At 57.5% G+C, this 25,743-nt stretch overlaps 3 protein-coding genes across 6 annotated transcripts; 1 reads left to right on the top strand and 2 right to left on the bottom strand.

Moving 5' to 3' along the window:
• Positions 1-20: 20 nt before the first annotated feature.
• TRPT1 (tRNA phosphotransferase 1) lies at positions 21-3,437 on the top strand. Of its 4 annotated transcripts, none has more exons than XM_043969990.1 (8): positions 21-185; positions 633-725; positions 985-1,066; positions 1,609-1,778; positions 2,499-2,673; positions 2,758-2,814; positions 2,894-3,004; positions 3,301-3,437. In XM_043969990.1, the coding sequence occupies exons 2-8, from the start codon at positions 654-656 to the stop codon at positions 3,372-3,374; spliced, it is 741 nt and encodes a 246-aa protein (XP_043825925.1). In that variant the 5' UTR covers positions 21-185; positions 633-653; the 3' UTR covers positions 3,375-3,437. The 4 variants fall into 4 exon arrangements, with proteins under 4 accessions (XP_043825925.1, XP_043825922.1, XP_043825923.1 ...); XM_043969987.1 differs by having other exon boundaries at positions 56-185; positions 2,918-3,004; XM_043969988.1 differs by having other exon boundaries at positions 56-185; positions 2,952-3,004.
• FERMT3 (FERM domain containing kindlin 3) lies at positions 3,394-15,085 on the bottom strand. The gene is made up of 15 exons (XM_043969982.1): positions 14,959-15,085; positions 14,459-14,588; positions 10,497-10,730; positions 10,085-10,204; positions 9,833-10,001; positions 9,185-9,287; positions 7,764-7,871; positions 7,396-7,527; positions 7,254-7,303; positions 6,951-7,075; positions 6,056-6,162; positions 5,732-5,971; positions 5,055-5,179; positions 4,136-4,277; positions 3,394-4,047 (listed from the first exon to the last, which is right to left on the bottom strand). Exons 2-15 carry the CDS (start codon positions 14,571-14,573, stop codon positions 3,868-3,870), a joined length of 1,950 nt encoding a protein of 649 aa, XP_043825917.1. The 5' UTR covers positions 14,574-14,588; positions 14,959-15,085; the 3' UTR covers positions 3,394-3,867.
• Positions 15,086-16,425: 1,340 nt separating this feature from the next.
• STIP1 (stress induced phosphoprotein 1) lies at positions 16,426-25,413 on the bottom strand. The gene is made up of 14 exons (XM_043972806.1): positions 25,282-25,413; positions 22,718-22,927; positions 22,492-22,633; positions 22,253-22,394; positions 21,667-21,835; positions 20,551-20,677; positions 20,356-20,458; positions 20,086-20,206; positions 19,209-19,305; positions 18,843-18,967; positions 18,434-18,470; positions 18,077-18,180; positions 17,770-17,942; positions 16,426-16,921 (listed from the first exon to the last, which is right to left on the bottom strand). Exons 1-14 carry the CDS (start codon positions 25,288-25,290, stop codon positions 16,849-16,851), a joined length of 1,632 nt encoding a protein of 543 aa, XP_043828741.1. The 5' UTR covers positions 25,291-25,413; the 3' UTR covers positions 16,426-16,848.
• Positions 25,414-25,743: the final 330 nt, after the last annotated feature.

Genomic DNA, 25,743 nt, shown 5'->3' on the forward strand with positions numbered 1-25,743 from the left:
GCTGGGCAGCGCCCAGCTGGGGCTGCTGCCGCTGGGGCTGCTGCTGTTTCCGGCCTCCGGCTCAGCTGGGTCTGACTCCTCCCTTCATTTCACGAAAGCGGAAGGAGAGTCACTCCCTTTGTGCCCCACCTCTCATTGGCTCCTTCGTGCCTTGGATCCGGTGGGCAGGCACCTGGCGGGAGCCGGTGAGGATCGGCTTGGGCGTGGGGTTCCTGCTAGAGGTCTAGGGCCCTTAGGGATCATCTGCAACACCCCCCCTTTATAGATAGGGAAACTGAGGCCTTCAGGGGCATTGGGCCTTGCCCAAGGTCAGACAGGTAGGAGCCAGGTTCAGAAGCTCCTTCCTCTGCCCCCCACCCCACCCCCAGTTCCATCACTGAGCCGGGGCACAGTGAAGGGGGGAGGGCAGGAAATCAGGCCACGGAGGAGGAGCACCCCCCCACCTCCCCCTCCCACCCTGGAATGGGGGAGAACATTTAATCTAGCAGTTTTCAGAGTCTCAGCTGTGCCCCAAATGACCTGTGTGATGTTGGACAATTTCCCTTCATTTTCTGGGCCTCTGTTTCCTGTTCTATAAAACATGGGATGCAGGCTAGGTGATAATATCATAGCTCTCCATCCTGTGCTCCTAGGTTCCTGGGGGAGCGAGGGGCATGAACCCCCCTGGGAGACAGAGCTACCAAGCTGGGCCCAGGGGAAGAAGGCCCCGGAGGCCCCGGGAGCAGGTGAGAGCCCAGGGGTTCGGCTGGTGTCTGGCCTGGAGCAGTGGGGGGGGAGCTCCTCTGCCCCACATACCTTCCCCCACCCCCAACTCCCCAAGCCCAGGTTGTCAGGCCAGGCAGGTGATTCTCTCCCCTTCCCTGGAGCTCTGGGGAACACGAGGGGGCCTTTTCCTGGTTGCCCCCTACCCAGAAGATTTGTTGGAAAGCAGGAGGGGCAGGGCCCCCTTGGTGGGAAAGGGACAAGAAGCTTGAACTATTTTAGGACCGGGATGTGCAGCTGTCCAGAGCTTTGTCCTATGCCCTGCGTCATGGCGCAGTTAAGATGGGGCTGCCAATGGGCTCAGGTAAGCCCCCAGCATGAGGAGGCCAAGGGTCTTGGGGAAAACGGGCCCCCAGATGAGAACAATGATAACACAGGTTGTCATGGAGATGATTGAGTGAATCCTGTCAGATAAGATTCGGGAGGGCAGGGGTCCTTCTATTTTATCTTTGTACCTTGCTTCAGGTGACCAGGTGTAGACTCCTACACCTGGAGTCAAGATCTCCATTCAAATCCTGCTTTTAGGCACTGTGTGACTCTGGGCAAGTCACTTAGCCCGCTTCCTTCTCTGCAAAATGGGAGGATGATAATAGTGGTGAAGACGAAATGAGAGGCTGTGTCTAAAGTGCTTTGTGAAAGTTAAAACGTTCAATCAATGGTAGTGATCACAAAAAGGACTCCTTAGGGTCTAACCACTGCACCAGAGGATCCCCTTAGGCCTGCCCTCACCCCCGGAGGAGCCCCGATCCCACTCAGTGCTCCCAGTATCCCTTAACCACCTTCTGCGTGCCCATCGGCGCTTCCTGAATGCGGATCGAGAGGCGGGCTTTCCTTATTTCTTTGCAGATGGTTTTGTGCCTGTGGATGCCCTGCTGCAGCTGCCCCAGTTCCGGGGTTTCTCTTTGGAGGACGTGTACCGAGTGGTGGAGACCAATGAAAAGCAGCGGTTTGCCTTGCGCCCTGGGCCCCCGGGCTGCTGCTCCTCTATTCGAGCCAACCAGGGCCACTCCCTGCAGGTAAATGCCTGACCTTGGGGGAGTGAGTGTGTGTGCGTCTGTGTTTATGTGAGTCTGTCTCTGTGCGTGTGTGTGTGCGCGCACGTGTGTGCCTGTTTATGTGTGTGTGTGCGTGTGTGTGTGTGTGTGTGCATGTGTGTGTGTGTGTGTGAGTCTGTGTGTAGGGGTGGAGGGGAGGATGGGGGAGAGCCCCAGGAGAACCGCCAAGGGGCTGGGCGCTGGGCTCAGGTCCTGACTGGGGCTGCAGAGCGATCCAGCGCCCACCTCTGAGATGCCGCCGTGCATCTGCAGGGCAGGGCTGGGGAAGTGGGAGATGGAGCAAAGGGGTCAGAGACAGAGAGGCGACTGGAAGCTCCCGGAGCAGAGCTCAGAGGTCAGCTCCCTCTCTGGCTTTGCCCCAGTAGGAAGACCGGAGGGGGATGCTTCCTATAGCCGTGTGACTCTGGACCCTTGCTTAATTCTCTGTGCCTCAGTTTCCTCCTCTGCAAAAAGGGGAAGTTGGACTGGATGGCTTCTCAGGCCCCTTCTAGCTCTCCATCTTATGATCTTGGATTGAGTCCTAGCTCAGGGCTGTTCCAAAGAAAGTGCTATAAGATGGTATATTAGGGGCACATCATTATGTGATCTTACGTCAGCTTATGTCACGTTAGTTATATTAGGAGCAATGAAGGCCACCCTCAGAGTCTGAAAGGACCCCTCTCTCATTGCTCCTCCTGGTAGGTGACTGACCTGGAGCTGACACCCCTGAGGACCTCCCAAGACCTGCCCCCCATTCTGGTTCACGGGACATACCGGCGCCACTGGCCCTCCATCCGGCAGGAGGGTCTGTCTCGCCGTGGGAGGACCCACATCCACCTGTCCCCCGGCCTGCCTGGGGAATCCCATGTGCTCAGTGGTCAGTAGCCCACACCGGGCCCCTTCCCAGAGTGTGGGGAACATCCCCTGGTGCCCGGGTCCCAACTGTGCCTCTGTCCCTTAGGGATGCGGCGGGACTGTGAGGTGGCTGTGTTCATCAATGGACCCTTGGCCCTGGCTGGTGAGTCTAGCTGATCGAGGGAGGAAGGGGAGGGGGCCTGGAGAGGAGGGAATGGTCTGAAGCCTGACCCTCCCCCCAGAGGGAATCTTGTTCTTCCAATCAGCTAACGGGGTTATCTTGACTCCGGGGGATGCTAGGGGTTTCTTGCCCCCCAAGTACTTCAAGGAAGCCCTGCAGCTGAGCTCCCCAAGTGAGTACCCTCCACTTTGAGGTTAAGTGACTTGCCCAGGGTTACACAGTTAGTAAGTGTCAAATGTCTGAGGCCGGATTTGAACTCGGGTCCTCCTGACTCCAGGGCCAGTGTTCTATCCACGGCGCCACCTAGCTGCCCCCTTCCTGTGCCCTTTTTGAATCCGGGCCTAGTGAGGTTCTGAGGGGTGGACAATTACTTCCTGACCTCAAACTTCTCTCCCTGCTCCCCCCTCCATTTCCCCAGCTTGGCATCAGCTCCTCTCCCCCCATAACCCAACTCTTTCTCTGCCTCAGGGAGACCACTTTCTCTGCTTGAAGAGGAGACAGAGGGTCAGAGTGGTTGCCAGGGTGCCTGGGACAATAGCTGAGGAAAGAACACGGGGAGTGTCCAACTGTGAAATATTTATTTATAAAAAGACAAATAAAAACTTAAGAGAGAAAAAACCCTTTTTGTGTATGTGCAGGTCCCCCTTGGGCCTTCAGTCCTGAGTCCAAAGATTGTCCTGGAGCGTGGAGGTCAGAAGGCAGTTGGGTACTGGGGCACCTCAGCCTGCCTCACCCACCTCCAGAGCAGAGAGGGGTCATCACAGGACAGCTGATGCCTCCACTGGCATGAGCAGCCTGTGGGTGGTCTCTCCCCCATCACACCTGGCGGGGGGAGGGGAGTCCGTCCGGCTCAGCCTTCCCCTTTCTCCTGCACAAAGGAAGTGGGGAGCCTTGTAGGGGAGGAGCAGGACAGGAGGCGAAGCTTGGGCCCCCCCAAAGACGGCAGAGGGCAGCTGTGAGCAAGTGTGCTGGGTCGGGGGGTGAATGGAAAAAGGGGAAGCTTTTGTGGGGGGCAGAGGAGACCCTGTGAGGGTCTCAGAAGGCCTCATGGCCCCCAGTGAGCTGCAGGAAGAGACCCTCATCTAGGTCTTCGCCCCGGGCGCGTTCCCGGGTGGACAGGAAGATGTAGCCACCAATGTACTCATGCAGGACGCGGCAGCCGGCCGACACACAGCTGAAGGCCACGTTGATGTGCTCGTCAAACTCAATGGCCACCTGTGGGCCAGACCACGCGTGTGATTGGCAGCAGAGAGAGAGCAGGGCAGAGCCCCCTCCCAGCCCCACCACTTCATCCCCACCCCACCTGGCGGATGTCCCAGTTGACGTTCCATTGACGCATGTTGCTGAAGCGCCATGTCTTCAAAACATCCCCCATGGCCAGGTCGATGCGGATCAGGCGATTGTTGGCGATGCCCAGGATCTCATCCTTCCTGCTGCCCTTAAACCTGGGAGTGTGGGGAGGGGGGAAGAGAGCCAGCTCAGTGTCCGGCTTGGGGTAGGGGGGGCGGGCCCTCCTAAGACGAGGGGGGGAAGGTCACTCAAGACAGAATCACAGACCCTCTGAGCAGCATCTGACCCGACCTATGTCAGAATAAGAATTACATCCCTAACAAATGGTTGTCCAGCCTCCGCTTGAAGACCTCGAGGGATGGGGAGCTCACTACTTCCCCGGGGAGCCAGGCCACTTTGAGATAAATTGGCTGGGAGAATCCTATCCCCCACATCCAGCCCTGAGCCCAAATCTGCCTTTTGCCCCTCCCCCTCTCTGCCCTCTGACTCCTCCTCCACATATTAAACCCGCTGCAGGTGCAGGAAGACAGGATGTACCCCTGCCCCACTCCCCATCTTCACTCGACACCCCCAGCTCCTTCAGCTGATCACCAGGACATATCTCAAGGCCCCTTCTGCACTCCCTCCAGTTTATCCAAGTCCTTCCTAAAATGTGCCCAGAACTGACCAGGGCAGGCAACACCAGCATCATACCCTCCATAGACCTGGATACTCCCCTTAGGGTGCCAGTCTTTTTTTCAGAGCCTGAATCAAGTTATATTGAGCTTGCAAGCCCCTGAGACCCACAGATCTTTTTCAGACACGCCCATGCCACTGAACCCAGAGAGGGAAAGCTGCAGGTCTTGGAGAGGCCGCGCAGTGTCCACTCAGAACCCACCCTGGGTGCCCGCAGATTTGGCCTGGGACCGCTGCCTCTAAGATAGCCCCAGTACCTGACAATGAAGTAGGAGATGCCAAAGTCAGGCAGGGACTGCCAGGCCTGGATGAATCGGAGCTTGGCTTCTGATAGGGAGAGCTGTGCCACATGCTGGTGGGCCTCCAGGATCCGGGGGGTCAGCTGTTAAGGGGTGAAGCGACTTTAGAGCTGGGAGGGACCTTCCCCATGTACAATCCCTTCATTGGACAGAGAAGGAAACTAAGGCACAGGGTCCCATAGCTAGTAAGCCTTTGAGGCCTTCTTACTTCCAAGCTCAGGGCCCTAGCCACCAGGTTACCCCAAACCTGGCATTCCTGCCATTACAGCTTCCCTTCTGTTTTCAGCTTGTGGGGACATGTGGGACCTTCACCTCCTTGGGCAAAGGTCCAGGGGTAGCATTAGAGGAATGAGCAGTCCCACAGGCTGGGCCAATTCACAGCTCCACCAACAATGCATGAGTGTGCCTCAGGCACACCGTCATTGAGGATGGAGGCAGAGCCAACCTCAGGGTGGTTCAGCTTTGCATCTCCTGAGCGATTTGGATCCTTTTTCCATGTGGTTGGTGATGCTTCGCATTTGCTCCTTCCCTTTGTTCCCTCCTCTCCCACCTGCTTCTCCCCTTCGCTCCCCACTCCGTGCGCTGTGGGCCCTGCTTCCCCTGCAGAACTGGACCCCCGCTCCCCGGAGATGCACCTGCTTGGCCTTTAGCTTCCGCTGGAATCGGGGGGCGACAAGGCCATGGGGGTTGAGCATCTCCCCACCGGCGTCGGGGCCCTGGGGGTTGGCGGGGCTGGTCCCTCCACCTCCCCCTGTCCGCTGCAGGCTAAGGAAGGCCAGGATGCCTTGCACTTCACTCTGGTAGCTGCTGTCGGCCATGCTGCGGCCCTTGGAGGCCAGCCGGCAGCCGGCCATCCACTGGGCGTACTGCTGCTCCTGGGGACGCGAGGGTGGGCGGTGAAACTCAGGCCCGCTCTACCCCCGCCCCAGCGTCACCCCAGTCCCTCCTATTCCACTCACGTCCTGGCAACGCAGGTAGAGCTCACTCATGCCCTCCGGGGAGGGCACCAAGAGCTTGATGCAGAACTTCTGCCCGGAGACGTTGACGTCGGGTACCACCTCACAGCCTGAGCCAGAAAGAAGAGAGGAGCTGATGGGAAGGGCAGTGAGGCCAGGAAGGGGGCAGACGATGAGGACATGGCCCGGAGCCTGACCCCTTCATCTTATACACAAAGAGTTCAAGCCCCCAGAAGGCTCTGCTACAAATGGAGGGCACGGAATGCAGAGCCAGGGTCTCTGACTCCACATTCAGAAGGCGCTGGGCAGGCCTCTTCCCTACTCCTATTGAGGATATCTGAGGAACCCAAGCCAGAAACCATCGTCCTCCACTCCTTCCTCTCAATCCCCATATCCCTTGCAAGTTAGGGAACGAGCATTGATTAAGCGCCTATTATTTGCCAGGCACCCTACAAAGACGATCTCATTTGGTTCTCACAATGACCCCAGGAGATAGGTGACCATTTTACAGTTGAGGAAACTGAGGCACAACAGCGGCCCCCTGAGATGCTTCAGTCGCCCCCGCTTTGCCTTGAGGATAAATACGGGCTGAGCCCCCTGCCTGGAGGCTCCCCAGGATCCCTAGCTCCTGCAGGGTCTCTCTCAACCCCCAGGCTCTCCTCTAGGGATCCTGTACATCCTTTTTTTTTTTTTTAAGTGAGGCAATTGGGGTTAAGTGACTTGCCCAGGGTCACACAGCTAGTAAGTGTTAAATGTCTGAGGCCGGATTTGAACTCAGGTACTCCTGACTCCAGGGCTGGTGCTCTAGCCACTGCACCACCTAGCTGCCCCCAATTCTGTACAGACCCTCCACCCTTCTCTCTAGTTTTGACAATGCAGCCCCCGAGGGCTGGCTCACCCTTCAGATGGAGCTGCTGGATGGGGTCCCCCGGGGCCTCCTCTTGGCTCTTGTAGTAGGAGAGTGTGGTCTCCTTGAACACAACCCAGTACTGGCGGTACCCCTTCAGGGTGAGCTTCCGGGGTCTGAGAAGAGAAGGGGGGAAGGGATGGATGGAGAGGGATCTGGGGATGGGATGCCTGTGTCCCATCACCTCTGGTTGGGTGGGGTGAGGTGGGACCTGCCCAGGATCACGCCGAGTGACAACGCAGCATCCATGTCTGAGCCTGGGAAGGGCCTCCCTCCCCAGGCTCTGGGCCTCACCGGAAGATGCGAAGGTGGTCCTTGAGCTCTGGGATGACTGTCAGGCTGTCCTGTGAGCCAAGGGAGACGTTTAGCATGGGCCCAGCTGGAAGCCAGGAGCCCCAACCCCCAGCCCGGCACCTGGCCCCATCCATCTCCTCACCAGCACGTCCGTGGGGGCCGAGCCCTCCAACTTCACCTCCAGGTTATTCAGAGCTGCGTCCAAGTCATCCAGGCCACTGTTCCCCGGAGCCTCGTCCAGCTCCCCACTCAGGGCCAGCTTGTTAATGTGGTACTAGGGAGGGGGCAGGACAGGGAGGCCTAGGTCGGCCCTGCTCAACCTCATCCTTCCCTGGTGGCCTCTCACCCCCCTCCAACAGTGCCCCCTGCCCCCAGAAGGTGGAACATGCTGTGGCAGGTCCAAGCAGGGCCTCACCACTGCCCAGGGTCAGGAGCATAAGGTCAGGCTTCCCAGAGGAAGTGGCATTTGAGGTGGGGGTCTCAGGCAGCGGAGGGTGCAGACACCCCTACCTGCAGTGCTGCAAAGACCATCATTTCCTCCTCTGTACAGTCGATGTCTTCCAGCAGCAGGTCCCAGCGAGCCTGTTCGTAGAGCTGGGTGAGGCGCACCGGGTCTGCCTGGGGGTGGGGGTGGGCAAGAAGGCAGAGGAGCTGCATCAGACAGGTCCATCCAGGAAGCAGCCACAGGGGGCCCAAGAACCAGCAGCAACAGCCTTTGCCCTGGGAGCCTCTGGACCCCAGAGGTCATCTTGGTCAACCTCATTAGGGGGCAGAGGAGGGTCCAGAGGCCCAAAGAGTGACTAGACCAAGGTCACACAGTCCAGGTCCCTTGCTTCCAAACCCAGCCCTCTCTCTCTATGTCACCCAGTGCAAAGAGGCTGAGGGTCAGCTGATGAAGGGCAGCGGCCCAAGCCCTTGGGAGCCAGTGACCTGGGTTTGCCTAATCTTGCAGGATCAGTGCCTCTCACTGAGCCTCAGTTTCCCTCTCTGTAAAAGGGGCTACCTCGGGGGCAGCTAGGTGGCAGTGGATAGAGCATCTGCCCTGGAGTCAGGAGGACCTGAGTTAAAATCTGGCCTCAGACACTTAACACTAGCTGTGTGACCCTGGGCAAGTCACTTAACCCCAATTGCCTCACCAAAAAAAAAAAAAAAAGGGGCTACCTCCCCAACGATGTGGCTGGGGAAAGAAGCCTTCAAGCATCCCAGAATCAGCTGGATGGTGCCAGGCCTAGAGCTCAGGGGATCCACCTCAGATGCTGTGGGACCCTGGCCAAGTGACCCAGTTCTCTTATCTCTTTCTGTTTTTTTGGGTTTTTTTTTGCAGGGCAACGAGGGTGACTTGCCCAGGGTCACACAGCTAGTAAGTGTCAAGTGTCTGAGGTTGGATTTGAACTCAGGTCCTCCTGACTCCAGGGCCGGTGCTCTATCCACTGCGCCACCTAGCCGCCCCCTCCCTCGTCTCTGTCATGGAGAGGACAGCACCTACCTCAGGGGCCTGCTCAGAGGCCCCACAGAAATACCCTGTGCACAGAGCTGTGTAAATGTTAAGTTTTTATTGTCCCTCTAGGAAGGTGAGTAATTACTCTCATTAATCACAGCAACACTGCCACACTCCTGGCAAAATGGCCCGAAGCCTCACCAGCTTGGGCACCTCCGGCAGGGGCCTGGGGCAGGGGCAGAGGTGACAATCTGTGGTCTGGGGAGGGTGAGCCTGGACAGAGCCATTCTGAGGCAGTTTGAGTGGCCTCGGTCTTCCAGGCAGTGGGGAGCCCCGGCAGGTTCATGAGCAGGGGAGGTACCAGAAAGTACAAGGCTGGGCCCTCCCCACTCCTCCTCTCGGTGGAAGCCCCTCCCTTCCCCCCCATGCATCCCTCACCTTCCCCACTCCTGGCACACTCCTGCTCCCCATCCTCCCAGGCCTCCCTCCTCACCTTGGGGTCCAAGTCGAAGAAACTGTAGTATTTGAAGCGGAGCCAAAGTGTGTCCTCCGGCTTGACTCCTTGCTGCATTAAGCACCTCGATGAGTCCAGCCACCTAAGGCAGGCATGGGAGAGGAATCAAGGACTCCCTGGGTCCATGTGCCCCGAGGCTTGGGCTTGGGTTCAAATCCCCCCTCTCCTGCCTCCTGGGTGAGGATTTAGAGCTAAGTGGGCCTTAGAGGCTGTCTGGGCCTCCACAGTATACACATTTCACAGATAAGGAAACTGAGGCACAGAGGATGGTGCGGAGCCCAGAGTTCTTTCCTTGGGGGGCTGTATGACCTCATCTATGGAATAAGTGAGTCAGACTGGATGGCGCCCAGTGTTCTTTCTAGGGGTAAATCTTTGACCCTTCTCTGGGTGGAGGTCTGTCAGCGCCCCACTTGCCCCAGGTCTGATCACCTCCAGAGCTCTGGGCAGCAGGCACTGCAGTCATTATTCCATTTTACAGACTAGGAAATGGAAGCCCCAGAAGTCACAGCTAGCGGGGTTGGGGGCAGCATTTGCCCTCCCCAGGTGGGGCCTGCCCTGGGCACTCCCCCACTGGCCTCCCAGCCTTGGAGAGGCCGGGGAAGTGGCCCCGGGGTGCAGGGTGCGTACCTGCTGTGCAGTTGGGTCTTGTCAGCCAAGGAGCTGGGCCTGGGCAGGCGGAGCAGCTGGGCCGGGTCTGGGGGTGGCTGGGGAAGGCTGAGCATGCGGTAGCAGGCCTCTGTCTCTGGGCTGTCAGAGAAGTGAGCAGGCATCCCCCGGAACTGGGCTGGGGCCACACCTGGGGTGGGCAGGGGGCAGTCAGAACTGGGACTCTCCCTGCCCCTCCAGGCTCCCCCCCCCGCCCCTGTCCCTGCAGCTCACCTGCGGCCAGGACGACTTTGGTCAGGTCAAATACTTCTTCTTCTGGCTCCTTGTCCTTCTTTTTCTTCTCTTTTTTCTCTGGGGCCCGGAGCAGGGACAGCTCCTCGGGGTGACGGATGCCTGGGGAGAGGAGGCAGACAAGCCTGCGCTCACCCCCCCACCCCATGTGGCCTCAGTTTGGCCGTCTGTTAAATGGGGCCAGCTCCCTCACAGGGTGGAGGGTTGCCTATGCAGGGCTTTGCCAACCTCGACGCCATTCCCGTCCCTGAGTCGCCCTCTGTCCTTCAGCCTCCCCCCTCCCCCCCCCCCCTGGCCAGGCCCCCTGGGAGCCCAGAATGGGGATAGGATGGATGCAGGGGCCCAGGCTTGGGAAACACTGAGCCGTGAAGGGATGGGGGCCAGGGACACTCACTGAGAATGCGACATATGGCGGCCACCGTGCGGAAGAGGGGCTGAGAGAAGCTGGCGCGCAGCCGCAGGGCCCGGCGGTTGGGCAGCCGCAGGGTGATGGGCCGGTGCTGGGGCCCGAAGTACAGCCGGGCGTCAGCCAGGACGCCGTACTTGTCCAGGGTCCAGTGGGTCTGCAGGAGCCACATCTTCTTCTGCTCCCACCACAGCGCGTGGTCTGACCAGTCCTGCTTCCGCTCTGCCGAGGGCAGGGGACTAGTGAGGGGGGTGCTATTTCCTTGGGGTCCCCTCCATCCCCCACCCGGGGGAAAGTGACCTGACTTGGAGGAGGGAGGACCTGGCTTTGAATCCCTTTTCAGGCCCTTACTAGCTGGGTGACCTTGTGTGGGCAAGTCACCTTCCTCCCCTGGCCTCAGTTTCCTTCTTGGTAAAGTGAGAGGGTTGGATAAGATGCTCACTCTGCCATGATCCAAGGATCCCTCCCTTGCCTGGGGCCTGAGCCAAATGTGGAGCAGATATTGGGGATAAGGCAGAGGGTCGGCCTTAGAGTGAGAGAGGCTGGGTCTGTAGCCAGAGGACCCCTCCTCCTTCTCCAGCCTTTGTGGGAGCATCAGTAAGAGTTGGAGCTGTGGGGCAGCTAGATGGCACGGTGGATAAAGCACCGGCCCTGGAGTCAGGAGGACCTGAGTTCAAATCCGGCTTCAGACACTTAACCCTTACTAGCTGTGTGACCCTGGGCAAGTCACTTAACCCCCATTGCCTCACTAAAAACAAAAACAAAACAAAACAAAAAAGAGTTGGAGCTCTGCGGTGGAGGTGACTGATGGCTGCTTCCCTTGACCTGCTGCTGGGGTCTGCAGCAAACTCTTCCGGTGTCCAGGAGCCTGACTGGCCCTGGGGCTCTCAGTGGTCATCCAGCCTCTGCTTGAGGCCCTTCCCGAGGGGGAAGTCAGCGCCTCAGAGGCCGCCTAGTCTATTTCTGGCCTAGGCCGGCTTCTCTCCTTAGGAGTTTTTTCTTCTTTGTAACTTCCCCCAGGCTGCTGGTTCTGCCTGGGGGCCTGCACAGGCCAGGCCTGCAGACTCAGGACCCCGCAGGCACATCCATCCGGGCCTTCTCTTCTCCAACACCTTCCATCCTGTCAGGAGCTCTCCGCCATCTTTGCCAGCCTCCTCTGGACACTCTCCACCTTCCCAGAGTCTCAAGGCCCCACAGTCAGTGGGATCAGGGCTAGGCCTGGACCCCAGAACTCAGGGCAGGCAATGCACAATCATACACTGGGAATGTTTCAGAGGGGAATAGATGCTCCGAGTTTCCCCACTGAGCTTGGGGGATTCCATCCACCTGAGATCACTCGCACTTCTTGGCTCCTGCTTCCATAGTGGCTTTTCCCCAGCAAGGCCAGGCCAGGTTTGAGACCACAGCAATAAGGAAGGATCTCGACAACCCTCATCTGGGGATGTTTACTAGAAATAGCGCCGGATCTAGGGAGGACTTCGGGTCAGACTGTGCCTCCGTTCCTTGCTTCTTGTGATCCTAAACAAGTCACTGTCTCTCTGTGCCTCAGTTTACTCCTCGGTCAAATGGGAATAATAATCCTGATTCTTCCTCCCTTACAGGATCGTTGATATAACAGATGCCTATAACAGAGTGTTTACAGTGTGAACACTTGCTGTGCAGAAGCCCAGCCTCAACGTCAGCTTCTTCAATAGACGTGAAGCTCCTTGGAGCGTGTGGTGGGCCCCAGAAACACCAGCGGGCATAATTAGATTCATGATTCCATAGCCATATACAGGACAAGCTGTGCGGGGGAGCACTGGCCTTGGAGGCAGGAAAGCCTGCCGTGTGCTCACTGGGAGGCTGCCTCAGATCCCTCCCCTCTGTAATCTGTATTCCGACGGGCTGTCAAGGGGGCCTTTCTAAAGCATAGACTGGCCCCTCCTCAATGAGTGGTTCCCCATTACATTCATGATCAGGTGGGGAAAGGGTATAAGCATTGCTATAGTTGGCTGCTGTGTTCCAGGACCCGTGCTTGGCTTTACAATGATTATCTCTGACTGGTTTGGGTCAAATCTCAACTCCTCTTTCTCCTCCTAGTTTTCTCACCCTTGTCCAACCTTGCCCCGGGTACTCTGTTCCCATTCACTTAACCCCTAGACTAACTCACCATCTCCCTGATGCCAGGTATACTCTCCGTGCTCCCCTCCACCTCTTGGCTCCCTTCAAGACAGCTCGAGTCTCACCTCCCGTAGTACTTTCCATGTGCCAGAGTTGGTGGCATGTTGTCTCTCCCCTTAGGTTGGGAGTTCCCAGAGGGCACAGACTTGCCTTTTACCTTTCTTTGGATCCTCAGCCCTTGGCATAGGACTGGGCACACAGTAAGTGCCTAATAAATGCTTCCTGACTCTGTGACCCTGGGCAAATCACTTCCATCTCTCACTGGCCCAGACAAACCCACCTACATTATTGATGAAAGCACAGGTTTGGACAGGGGGAAATGTATGAGTGTGTGTGTGTGTGTGTGTGTGTGTGTGTGTATGCATGTGTGTATGGATGCATGTATACATAATGTATGTGTGTACACACATAGCACATGTGTGTATAGATAGATGCATGTACACACGTAAACACCACAAGCATGTAAATGCACATTGCATACATATATACAAGTAGAAAGTGAGAGAAGTCGCTGGACTCGGGAGCCGGCGGGGCTGGTTCTTGAGTCTTGTCTCTGACACTTACTAGCACTAGCACTCTGGGTACTAAGTCTCAGTTTTCCCACCTGTGAAATAGGGACAATACTAGCTGTGTGACCCTGGGCAAGTCACTTAACCCCAATTGCCTCACTAAAAAAAAAAAATAGGGACAATAATCCTTGGACGTCCAAAGAGTGCCACCGGAGGTCCAAGAGAAGCCACCAGCCTAGCGTGGTCCCACTGTGACCCAGGGGCAGTGGGTATTGTTCATTTCCTGGGTCCTTGCCCAGCTTCCTCTTTGACAGCCTTATCTGGTGTTTGGTGCCCAGTTAAGTTTCTTGCAGGATTCGGGAGAGATGTCGATGCCATCCTGGCCTAGGTGTGAAACGTGCCGAGGACGTTAGTCCTCGGAAACATCGGACTGGCCGAGGGGAGCTGGGCACAGTTGTGAGAAAACCCCTGATCCTGGGGATGCGGGGCCGGCAGCCTGGGGCTGGCTTCCAGAGCCTATCGGGCAGCTGCAGCTGCTCTATCCAACAAGGGGGCATGGGGAATGGGCATGGGAAGCACCCACCCCTGCCAGTCACCTGCCCCAAATACCCAGCTGCACCCCTCTGATACCACAAGGCACTCTGCTGTAACTTCCTGTGGGGGCAGGGGACAGCCTTTCCAGCTCGCCCCATCAGCTCCGACAGCTTCCTTCCGTCAGGCATTTTTTTTTCTTTTGGGGGAAGTGTAGGCTGGGGGGTGGGGGGCAGAATGAATAAGCAGGCGCCCACTCGGCTAAGGGCTACCCTGCGCTGCTAGCCCCACAAAATCACACTGTCCCCAGTGCCCCAGGGTGAAGGAACCCTCAGTGGACCCCCGGGCCTGGCATCCAAGAAATTGGGAACTTCCCCCAGGCCTCAGGCCCCACCGTGGTTTCCCTTTGCTCTGGCCAAGCATCATTCACTTGTGGAAAATATGGTGGAAAGGCAGACCAGGCTCATTGGGTGGGGGGAACCCCAGCGGAAGAGGCTGAAGGGGGGGGGCTGGCGATTTGGGGGAGGGGAAGTTGGGGAACTTCTTTTTTGGGGAACAAGAGCCTGAGTCATGGGAAGTCTTATCAAGAGCCCCAGAGTGAGAGAGAGCAGGAAGCCTGGGGCCGAGTTGCGAGTCAGGGCAGAGCCTGTGAGCCGGGATGGCGGGATGGCAGGATGGCGGGGGGGGGGGGGGGGGGGGGGGGGGGGGGGGGGGGGGGTGGGGGGGGGTGGAGATAGGCCCGCTACTCACTGATCTCCTCCACGATCTTGAGGATGACGCCGCCAATGTGGGACTCTCCAGTGACCCGCAGGGTCACAGACTCCTCTTCATCGCCCACAAACACCTGCAGTTCCCAGGTTGCCATGCTGCTGGCTGGCTCCTACAGGGAACAGAGGGCCTTGCAGACCTGCCCATAGGCCTCCCTTTCCTCGTCCAGTTGGCCTCGGGTAGGGCTGGGCCATCGCCAGCATGGCCAGAGACCGGCAGGAGGAAAGAGGCCGGCATGGAGTGGGCAGCTCAAGGGAGGGCCTGCTCTGCTCCGCTTTGCCCAAAGTCTGGGTACTGTTGCCCCAGCAGGTGAGTCTTACACCCAGGTAAGCAAACAGTCGTGGGGACATTGCCCGGTCCCTCCCTTCTGCCTGAGTTCTGTCTCCACCCTTCCAATGGAGGGCAAGCTAGTCTTGGGGCTGGGCACATGGCTGGGACGCCCAGAGTAAGGGGGATGGCATGGGCCTGGGGCCCCCGCTCACCTCGCCTGGGGGCACCTCTGCCCCTCTGCTCTTCTTCTGGCCGCTGCCCAAGGTCCACCGGGGTGCCCCTTGCTTCTCAGTCTGTGGGTGTGCTTTCTCTCTGGGGCTTCCTTGGCTCAGGGCTGCCCCTAGGTTATGCCTTATCTGCAGTTAGGCCAGCTCCACCCCTCGGGGAGGGGAGGTCCCTGGGTCCAGGAAGCCAATGAGTGCTGTCAGTCATAGCACCCCAGGCTGAGTCCAGGGGGACTATGAAGGCAGAAACCAGTGAGCAAAGGGGGAGGGACCTTCCACACCCAGGAGTTCTGCGGCTGTTCTGGGCATCCTGTCCCCTTTAGTCTGGCTCACACAGGGCCAGAATCCGGGTTTGCGGATAGAGTCATTTTGTAGAGAACAGGAATCGTTAGCGGCATTTAAAGAGTAAGTTAATGAGCTCAAGAACAGAGAAGTAGAGATGTAGGGTTAGGCAGAAGGCTCATGCCACCTGTATTGTGGACATACTGATTTGGGTGCTGCACTGAATAGAGGGCCAGGCCTGGAGCCAGAAGCCTTGAGTTCAAATGTGGCCCTGGGCATTACTAGCTGTGTGACCCTGGGCAAGTCACTGCACCCTGTTTGCCTGTTTGCTCATCTGGAAAACAAGCTGGAGAAGGAAATGGCAAACCGATTCAGTATCTATGCCAGGGTTTTCCAAATGGGGTCACAAAGGGTTGGACACTACCAATAGCACTGAACAACAAACCTCCCAGGGTCATTCTGGGAGCCCTGTGAAGTAATTAGTTTTTTTTTTTTTTTAGTGAGGCAATTGGGGTTAAGTGACTTGCCCAGGGTCACACAGCTAGTAAGTGTTAAGTGTCTGAGGCCAGATTTGAACTCAGGTACTCCTGACTCCAGGGCGGGTGCTCTATCCACTGTGCCACCTAGCTGCCCCCGTGATTTGTAAAGCTGCGTAGCGCACTACTGAAGGTCTCCCACCAGAGACAAGGTCGAGCTGTCCCACGTGCTGCCCCTGAATCAGCCCCAGCAGCTCGCAGGCCAGCAGGAGGCCGTCCTTGAGGCAGGCAGGAGCCAAGACCCTGTGGTCAGGGCCCATCAGCAGGCCACCTCCCTGCTGACAGTGGGAGAGACACCAAGTACCTGGACCAGAACCCAACAAGAGCCAGTGGGGCCTGGCTCGGCTTTGTCGCCACTGAGGAGGCATCAAGTCTTGCTTGCAAGTCCCATGTCACCAGTTCTCCCCCCACAGGACACAGCCATGTACCATGGACAATCCAGGGGGCACTAGCTTCGGTGTGCTACATCAGAAGGGTGACAGTGCCCCCTAGTGACCAGAGACTCTTTTTCCCACCCTAGCCCAGATCTGCAGTAGAGCAGGGATGGCCCTCTCTCCTCTGCAGCTCTGCCCTCAGAGGGGAGCACAGAGGCCCCCCCCCACGCCGATAGAAAATTAATCAAGGCCACAACAACCCATAACCACGCCGACTGGCTTGTTTTATTATGAGGTGATGGGGGCGTGGATTTAACAATGAGCAGGAGCAGCCGGGACCCAATGGAGGGAAGGGCACCCCTTCCCTCCCTGACACACCCACTGCCCCAAATAAAAAATCCAAACCAACTAAGGGGGAGGAGAGCAGCTGGGACAGCGATCGGGGAGGGATGGCGCGGGCTCAGAAGGGGCAGCAGGGAAGAGACCGTGCAGTGCCGGGGGAGCCACAAGGCAGCGGCGGCTGTACAAATGAGGCGAGTAGGTCTGCCCTCCACATATGTATTTGTGTATATATGTGTAACTATAGAGGACACGGTGTGGGTCTCTTCTTCCCCTCTCTGCTCCCGCTGAGGTCCCAGCTTCTCTTTCCACAGATAAGGGGGAAGGGACGGGGGCTCAACAAGTCATCACCGAATTGCAATAAGACCCACATCCATCAGCTTCTGGATCTTCTGGGCGATTACAGGGTTCTTTAAGTGTCTAGAAAGAGAGATGAACACATGACTGCCCAGGAACCGCCCTGAAGTGTGCCTGGCCTGCCTCCACTCCCTGGGGTCTGGATGGAGTCAGTGCATCCCCGTGGAGTCTGCTTCACCCCCAATCTGGCCAGCAATATCTGAACTTTGCACTAAGGAGCAAGCATCACCAAGCCCCCGCAGGTCAGGTGCCTGCAAAGCAAAGGACCCCCAGTCTGGGGCAGGACCAGGGCCTCCTCAGCAGGGCCCCATCCACTTGGAAAAAGAGACAATGTTCGATGTCAACAGAACCGGTTTCCTTCAAAACCCTAGGGATTTTCTTTGTTGCCTTTAAAGGCCTTTTCTTTTTCTTTTTATCAGAATATTAACTTTTTTTCTCGATTATGTGAAAAAAATTGTTTAAATCTTCATACAATTCTGAGTTCTAAATTCTCCCCCCAAAGCAATTTGATAAAGGTTATACATGTGCAGTCATGCAAAACATATTTCCATATTAGTCACATTGTGAGAGACCAAAAAAAAAAAAAAAGAAAAAGAAAGTGAAAAGCCAGTCAGGCTTTGGTCTGCTCTCAGCGCCCAGCAGTTTAAAGGCCTTTTTCTGAGAAGGGGTTGCCCCGCTTCACCAGACAGCCTGGAGTTGGGGGTGGGGTCAGAGAAAATGCTAAGAGGTGTGTGTGTGCATGCGCGTGCACGCATGCACAAGGAAGCACACAACCAGAGTAAAGGCCTGAAGATAGAGATGGGGACCAGAGTGGGGGCCAGTCTGTATGGAGGAAGGGTTGGGGCTGCAACGGGGGAAGCTCAAAGATGCCCAAGTAGACCAATCCTCTGACTGAACTCCTCCCCACTTACTCGCTGAGCGCCTGCGGGTCCTTCTGCATCTGCTCCAGGATGAGCCGCATGGCTGGGTCACTCATGATCTGCTGCACCTCGGGGTCGGCCATGGCTCGCCGCTTAACGTCCTCAGGGTTGTCGTGCCGGTTGTACTGGGACATTACGCATCGCTGGTAGCCATCTGCTGCCTCCTACGTGCCCAGGAAGGGGAGAGAAGGGCAGGCCATCAGCACCAGCTGCCTCATCCACCAAGCAGGTCCCAAATAACGGGACTGGATGAGAGGGAGGGAGGGAGGGAGGGAGGGAGTGTCAGGCAGGCCACAACCTTACAGTTGGAGTCCAGATCTAGAGCCTTCTGGTAGACATCCATAGCTTTTGTGTAGTCTTTCATGGCTTCAAGAGCAGCTGCTTTCCGGGTGTACCCTTTGACTGTGGGGAGAATGAGGGGTGGGTGAGGGTTGGGACGGGGCCAAAGCACAGCAGACTCCTGAGGAAATGACTCCTATGGGAGCACCTGCCCGGAGGCGGCAGCACCCCCCACTGAGACGAGTCTCCCTGGTGCCAGGGCTGGGATTTGAGCTGCCTCTAACCTTGGCGATCTATCTCTTCTGGAGGAGCAAAGACAGAACAAAGACAAGGACTAACCCCCGACCCCCCCAGAATGCAGGGGAGCAGTACTCACTGAAGGTTGGCTCCAGCTGGATGCATTCCTCACAGTCCTAGGAAGAGACATCAAAGGTCAGGACCAGCTCTACCAAGCGTCTGGGTCCCTGACTCTCCCAGGCCCCTCTCCTATGTGACCCTGCGGCCACGGGCATCAGGACAAGGCCAACAATTCAGCCCCACACCTGCCCCTGGGCCTGCCCCCTTGGCTTCCCTGTAGCTGCCACAGAAAACTGGCCGCCACTTTGTAGAACGGGCCCAGAAGGCAAGGGAGGAAAGGGAGGGAACAGCGCGCTCTCCAAAGGTGCAGCTGGGGCGCATGTTTCAGACAGACGGACATGGTCCTGGAGAACAGGCCCAAAGGAGGTGATTACCAGGCAACAAGGAATTAAAGGGGGGAATGGAGGCCAGCCTCCCTCGTGCCTGACCTTGAGTGCCAGCTGGAACTCCAGAAGCTTGGTGTAGCAGGCCGCCCGGTTGCTGTACAACTTGGCATCCTTCGGATTCCTTTTGATGGCTTCCGTGTAGTGCTTCATGGCCTGAGGGTAGTCCCCTGGGAGAGAGGAGGGAACCTTAAGGCCTCTGCTATGCGTGGGGGGGCGGCAAAGACAGTGATGGCATATCTAGGACATGAAACAGCTACTGAATCTCTGAGGGGATCCAGGACTGGGCGCTGGAGGACCCAAGGCTCCTCCAAAGCCTGCACCAGACAGCTCCGGGCCGTGCCCAGCCTCAGCCCCTGGGGAGGCCGCATGCAGAGGACTCTCTGTATACTGCGCCCCCTCCCCACATACCTTTCTGGAAACACTCATTGCCTTTGTTCTTCTCCTCCAAGGCCAGGTCAGGGTTGATATAAGCCAGTCTCTCCTGTTCCTTCAGGATTTTCTCAGCCTGAGGGAAGAAACTCAAGTGATGTTTTGAGCGACAGCCCTAAGCACTCAGCACTCGTATAAGGCAAAAGGGGGAGCCGGGGATTTCAAAGCGATGGCCGTGGGGCAGCTAGGTGGCGCAGTGGATAGAGCACTGGCCCTGGAGTCAGGAGGACCTGAGTTCAAATCCGGCCTCAGACACTTAAACACTTACTAGCTGTGTGACCCTGGGCAAGTCACTTAACCCCAATTGCCTCACTAAAAAAACAAACAAACAAACCTTAGGAGTACAAAAACTCTCCAAAGTAATAGGTACCTTATAATTAATTATAATAAACATATAGGAACTAATAACTTTTTTTTTTTGAGGCAATTGGGGTTAAGTGACTTGCGCAGGGTCACACAGCTAGTAAGTGTTAAGTGTCTGAGGCCGGATTTGAACCCAGGTCCTCCTGACTACAGGGCCAGCGCTCTATCCATGGCGCCACCTAGCTGCCCTAAAAGGCACATTCTTTATTAAGTTCCTTATGAAGCCTCCAAACAGCTGTTAGCAACTCAATCTGACAATGAAAAACGCTTTTCAACAAAATGTATCTGACAATGGGCATCCAACATGAAAGTCCCGCTGTGTGAGGCCTGCCAGCTAAGCCGCACCTGAGTGAGGCCCCATCAGGAAGGTAGGGAAGCAGGGGCATCTGCTGCCGTTGTTCCCCATAGCAGGTGCCAAGGGGTGACTGGGGCCCTCCCAAAGCCCCGTCAAGCCTCTACTTTGTGACGGAGCTCCTTCCGAGCAGCCACTGACCTGCTGGCATTTCTTAAGGACGTCTGGGGTCCTGTGCTCGGCGAGAGACTTGTTATAGAAGTGAATGGCTTCCTTGTGCTTTTCTTCTTTGAAATACGAGTTGCCAATTCGGGCATACGCTCTGGGAAGGGGCAAGTGTAGGGAAGCTCAGCCTCCCTCCTCCATTCTCCTTCAGGTCTACCCCACCCTTCCCCAGGCCACAGCAGACCCCCGGCACTGTCATCTCCCCCTCGCCCACCCCGGGTCTGGGTCAGGGAGGTGGGTACTCACTTTGCAATCTGCCGATAATCCTCACGATTCTCTCTCCCCACTTCGATGGCCTTCTCACAGAGTTCTCGGCACTTATTGTAGTTACCCTGTTCAAAGTAAACCGCTGCCAAGACAGAAGAAGGGGGACACCAAGTCAGGGCAGCCTGCCCCAGCGCGGGGCCCACCACTCTTCGAGGCTGTGCCCCAGGCACTCACCTGCCTGATTGGTGATGTAAGTCATGTTCGTAGGGTCCAGGTCCTTGGCTCGGTCATAATGCTTTAGGGCTGTGGTAAAGTCTTTCTTCTTGTAGGCATCGTTTCCCAACTCTTTTTCTTTGAGAGCCTGGAAGAGGAGAAAGGAAGGGCCATCAAATAAACGAGGAAGGCCTCCACGCCAGCTAGGCGCAGGAAACCAGGCAGCTTCAGAGGCCAAAGTGCCCCCACAGGGGCCCCAGGTTGGGTAGCCCCCAACCTACCCATTCTTGCACTCCTCTCTGGAGCTCCCTCTACCAGCTACTATATGGGTCTCAGCAAGAAAGCAGAGGGAGCGGGAAGTTGGGCCCCACTCCCCATGTACCCTCTACTTAGTCTGGGGACAACGGTGTTATTTCTGGCTCCCGGCTGCTGGCCACCCACACTGCCACAGGATTCTGCTCGTCAGGGAACAATGATCAAGGGGGTGGTAGGAGGGCTCGGAAAAGGGACTTGGAGCCACGGCAGGAGTGATTAGCTCACTGCTGGGGGGGCTGTTACACTGGCTTTGAGACACCCTGATGCAGCCCACGCCAGGCCCTCTGTGCTGGGTGCTAAACTTGGAACAGTTGGTCGGCTGTTATCGCCAGCAGGGAATCGATGAGGTGTCCCGGCACATGCCGAGCCCGGGAAAGACACTGCCGGGAAGCCCAAGACTTGTAGCCTCGCTCTCTGTCTGGGCAACACTGCTTTAGCTGGATTTTAAAAAGGCAACAAAGGAAGTCTGACGACTTTCTTCCCATTGAGGCAGGGACTAGCTTCCTGGGCCTATGGGGTCAGATGCCAGGGATCTGGGAGGGCAGGTCCTTGGGCTGCCGTGAACACCTCATGCACTACTTGTTTACTTGCCTTAGAGCAAACAAAAAGCCCTCCCTTGATGTGACCAGGCGGCCAAGGCTGCTCGATTCTACTCTGAAAATGGAGCCTAACCCTTTGGGGCAGTCCTGTGATGCAGAGCCCCCCACTACACACACACAGACACACAGACACACACACACACAGACACACACACACACACACACACACACACACACCCCAGACCCCTGCAGGAAGTCAAGGCCGAGAGGAGGCTGCCCCTACCTGCTTCTTGTTCTCAGGGAGATCTTCCTCCATGGGCTCAGGCTTGGTCTCCTTCTTGGGGGGAGGGGGAGGGGGTGGGGACACCGCCTCTTCCTCCTCATCCATAGTGCCCAGATCCACACCAAGGAGCACACTCAGTGTGGTCATAACACGGGGGTCCTGCAACTTCCTTGAATGTGGGAACACAGACAAGTGACCATTGGGTTCCCCAAATGACCCATGGCACAGACCTATCACGGAGCCCCTGGGGCCCCTTCTGTCCCCACACATCCTCAGAGAAACGCCAGCGGAAGCGAGCTCAGCAGCTCGGCATGCAGGACGGAGAGCCGGCCTCAAAGTCAGCAGGGCCTGGGGCCGCAGGCCGCCTTTAACAGACTCAACGTGTAACCTTGGCGTCCCCAAACAATCAGCTTCGGTGGAGAATCCAGCGAACTGGATCCTCACCAATGAAACCGTAGGTTGGGACCAAATGCTGAAGGAAAACGAGTCTGAAAGGGAATCCTAGACTGGGGGACCTGCTTAGGGTCCTATGGGTAAGAGCAAGGTCCGTGGGCACCCCTTTCTCAGGAGGGGGGCCCTCACTTACGTGCCCAAATCTGAGGGTTTATTGCGAAGTTGCTCAATCAGCTCTTTGTAGCTGGGGTCGTTCAGCAGGGCCCGTGTCCGAGGGTCATTCTCCAATTTCTGGTACAGGTGAGGGGTGTTGAAGGGGTTCATGAACTTCCTCTCTGAGCCAGACACAAGAACAAAACCCATGACTCTCTGTTACAAAGGGTCACCCGAGGGAGGCACAGGGGAAGAAGGGAGGGGGTGAATGGCACCTACCGGCCAGCCGGGCCTCCATGTTCTGCAGGCCCTCCTTGAGCTGCGAGTTGCTGGCTTCATGCTTTAGACCCTCCTCATAGGTTCGCTTAGCTTCTTCAAACCGGTTTAAGAACTCGAGAGCAGCCGCCTTGCGGGAGTAGCCCTGGAAGCAGCAGATGAGAGACCTGGTAAGAACAAGGACAGCTGCCCCCCTCTCTGCCCTGGGGTGGGCCCCTCTCCAGCTCACCTTGCCCCACTCTGGCTTCAAGTCCACGGTCTTGCAGCCATCCTCATAAGCCTTCTGGTAGTCTCCCTTCTTGGCATACGCAGCAGAGCGGTTGCTGTAGAGCACATGATTCTGGGGGTCCAGCTTGATGGCCTCCGAGTAGCATCTCAGCGCATCGTCGATGTTGCCGGCGCTCAGGGCCTTGTTGCCCTTCTCTTTCAGCTCATTCACCTGAGGAGGTACAAGGTAAAAGGCATGTGGTGCATAGGTACACAAGAAGGATGGGCTCAAGTCCTCTGACTCCACCTTTCCACTCCAGCACATGCTCTCCGATGACATACTGGTTTTCGGACACCACACACAAGACCGGCATGTGTGTGTGCAGCTTTTCCATGCAGAAGCCCAGCTGCCCCTTCCTTGATGAGTTCAGAAAAACACGGTCCTCAACATTTGTAGGATTGAACACACACATGCACCCCCCTCCTCTAGACCTTCCCACCCCTGAACCTCAAGACAACTCTGTCAAGGACTGCCTCCGAATCCCATTTTATGGATGAGGAAACGGAGTCTTGAGAGATTAAGTGGCTTGTCCAGCCACAGAGCTACTAAGTCAGAGGCAGGGCTCAAACCCAGGCTTCTATGAATCCCAACACATTTTAACTCTACTCCGACCACAATCCAAAATTAACGGTCTCTGCAGAAAGAGGACAGTTTTTATTAAGTAGATGGACCTTTAAATTCTTTGGGTAACAGAAGCAACTAGAAGCTCCCTCAGAGGCTGGAATAGCTTAATTTTTTTCTTTTTGCAAATTTCCCACTCTTCACTGAATCAACATCAAAAATGGTCAGGCACAGAAATAAACTTGAAGGTAAGACTACTACGGGACTGACCTATGGATTAACCTGGGGGGGAAAAGGGTAGCTTTGATTTGTCCCATGTTTCCCAAGAGTCCAGCAGAGGGATTAACTCTTGACCCCCTTGGGGCAGGAACTGGTTAGCAAAGGAAGCATGTGGTGACTGGGATGGATCTCAGGAAAACTAGGGAAGCTTGTCTAGCAAAGAGATGCCATTTCCCCGGAATGGTTAGACCAATTTCTTGGGTCTTAGAACCGCCCCCCCCCCCCAGCCACAGAGGTGGTCATGAGTCATCCATAGGGCAGACACACACTCTTCTCCTGAGTGGAGAAAAGGGGGGGGGGGGGGCGCACCTCGAGATCACTTTGGAAGATTAAAATAAAGCCTCCCCCCTGCTCAGTTTAATTCAGCCAAATCTATGACTCATTTTTTAACCTCTAGTTGAAGTAAACGTAGGAGGAACACGAATGAGGGAGGGTCTGCGGTACCACTTCAGGACATCCCTCCCAGAGTCACTAAAAAGGCCTTCAGAGAAAAGGTTGTCCACGTGGGTCCCCCTGCAAGGGTGATGGCACCCCATTTGTAAGAATTATCTCCCCCAGAAAGCTTGGCCCTCCCCAGTACGAACACTGGGGATGAGAAGTCGCCTGCTGCCTTTCCACTAGAACGCCCCGCGTTTGGGGCAGGAATTGAGGGAGCTCCAGCTCAGACGCAGGTGCGGTGGATGGGAACTTGGGGATCCCGCCTGAACTTGGAGGGGGCAGCAGAGAACGAAAGGAGCTCCGGGGGGGGCGGTCTGACGGGGCTTGTGCTCCAAGCGCAGTGTAAAGGAGGGACCCCCCCCCCAGCTGTGAGGTTGAGACGTTTCCTACAGCCGGGGGGAGGGCACAGGAGGCGCCCGGCGGGGATCAAGGGAGAGGCCTTTCAATGAAGATTTGAAGGCCCAGCCTCAGTTTCCTCGCAGATGCCCAGAGTGGCCGGCCCTGACCTCCTGAGGGACCCGGGGTCCCGCCCGCAGTGACAGCCTCGAGGCCCCCCCCCAGGCCTCGGGAGGCGCGGGTCCGAGCCGGGATCCGGTGCTGCACAGACTTTGCCCCGAGCTCAGCGCCCCACTCCGGCCCACTTCACCATGGGCCCCCCTTACAATCTCGGGGATCCCCCCAAGCCGGGATGTCGTGGCTGCCCAGACGGAGCCCCCTCTGCACGGCCGGGCCTGCCCTCCCCCGAGCCCGACGCCGTCTGACCGCCCTCTTCCTTCCCGTCTCTCCTACCCCAGCTCCTCGGGGACCTCAGCCGGTCCCCCAAACCTCGAGGTCTCTGCCCGACCCAAGGACCCCCCCCCCCTTGAATGAGACTCGCCCTTCCTCCTGCCCCTCCCCCCACCTTCAGGGCCCCCCCAGACCCTGCCCCTCCCCCTAACCTTCACAGCCCCCCCTCAACCCCCGCCAGTCCCGGACCCTGCCCCTCCCCCTCTCAGCCCCCCCATCCTCCCCCCATTACTGGATCTCCACGCGTCCCGTCCCCCTCCCCTCGGACTCAATCTGCCCGGGCGCCCCAGTAACCGCTCTCTGCCCCCGGCCCGGCCCGACCCCGCCGCCCCTCCCTGAGCCCGGGGAGCTCCCCCCGGCCCGGGCTGAGGCCGCGGGGAGATGACCCCGGCGGCGGCCCCGGCCCTCGCCGCCCCCCCGGCCCGCCCTCCTCTCTTGCGCGCCCGCCGGCCGCCCCTCACCTGCTCCATGGCCCGGGCCGGAGCCGAGGCAGCCGCGAATCCGTCCGCCCTCCCGCCCGCTCGCGCCTAGCTCCCAGCCGCACGCGCCGCCTTCTGGAACCTACTAGAAGCTGCCGGGACTCCCGGCTCCCGCCCCTTCGGCGCCGCCCCATTGGTGGAGTCTTCCCACCGAGCCCCGCCCCCTCTGGGTCCGAGAGGTTGACTCCCCCGCCGTTCAGGAGCGCCTCTCTCTCATTGGGCGGCGGACGGCGACTCGCTCTGCCCTTCGCCTTTTCTTCCTCGCCATTGGACGCCGCTTGGCACAGCCCGCCTCAGAGCCTGCTTGACGACTGGCAGAGGGGCGGCCGTCTGCCACGCTCATTGGCTGGCGGGAGCGCCGGTCTGGCCGGCGCTGGCCGCACCCATTGGTTCAGTTCCTTCTGGAAATTTCCACCTCTCCCATTGGACTGACGGGCCGGTGAC

Source organism: Dromiciops gliroides, chromosome 6 (assembly GCF_019393635.1).
Source record: "Dromiciops gliroides isolate mDroGli1 chromosome 6, mDroGli1.pri, whole genome shotgun sequence".
Classification (NCBI taxonomy): Eukaryota; Metazoa; Chordata; class Mammalia; order Microbiotheria; family Microbiotheriidae; genus Dromiciops; species Dromiciops gliroides.

Coding starts and splice junctions, on each gene's coding strand:
- TRPT1 (XM_043969990.1), top strand. CDS start 654: ATGAACCCCCCTGGGAGACAGAGCTACCAAGCTGGGCCCAGGGGAAGA. Junction 726..984: donor CCCGGAGGCCCCGGGAGCAG/GTGAGAGCCCAG, acceptor GAACTATTTTAG/GACCGGGATGTGCAGCTGTC. Junction 3,005..3,300: donor CCTGCAGCTGAGCTCCCCAA/GTGAGTACCCTC, acceptor TCTCTGCCTCAG/GGAGACCACTTTCTCTGCTT.
- FERMT3 (XM_043969982.1), bottom strand. CDS start 14,573: ATGGCAACCTGGGAACTGCAGGTGTTTGTGGGCGATGAAGAGGAGTCT. Junction 10,205..10,496: donor CGCCATATGTCGCATTCTCA/GTGAGTGTCCCT, acceptor TCCTCTCCCCAG/GCATCCGTCACCCCGAGGAG. Junction 6,163..6,950: donor CCAGCAGCTCCATCTGAAGG/GTGAGCCAGCCC, acceptor TTTCTGGCTCAG/GCTGTGAGGTGGTACCCGAC.
- STIP1 (XM_043972806.1), bottom strand. Junction 20,678..21,666: donor TCCCTGAGAACAAGAAGCAG/GTAGGGGCAGCC, acceptor CTCCTCTTCCAG/GCTCTCAAAGAAAAAGAGTT. Junction 18,968..19,208: donor CAATGAGTGTTTCCAGAAAG/GTATGTGGGGAG, acceptor CCTCTCTCCCAG/GGGACTACCCTCAGGCCATG.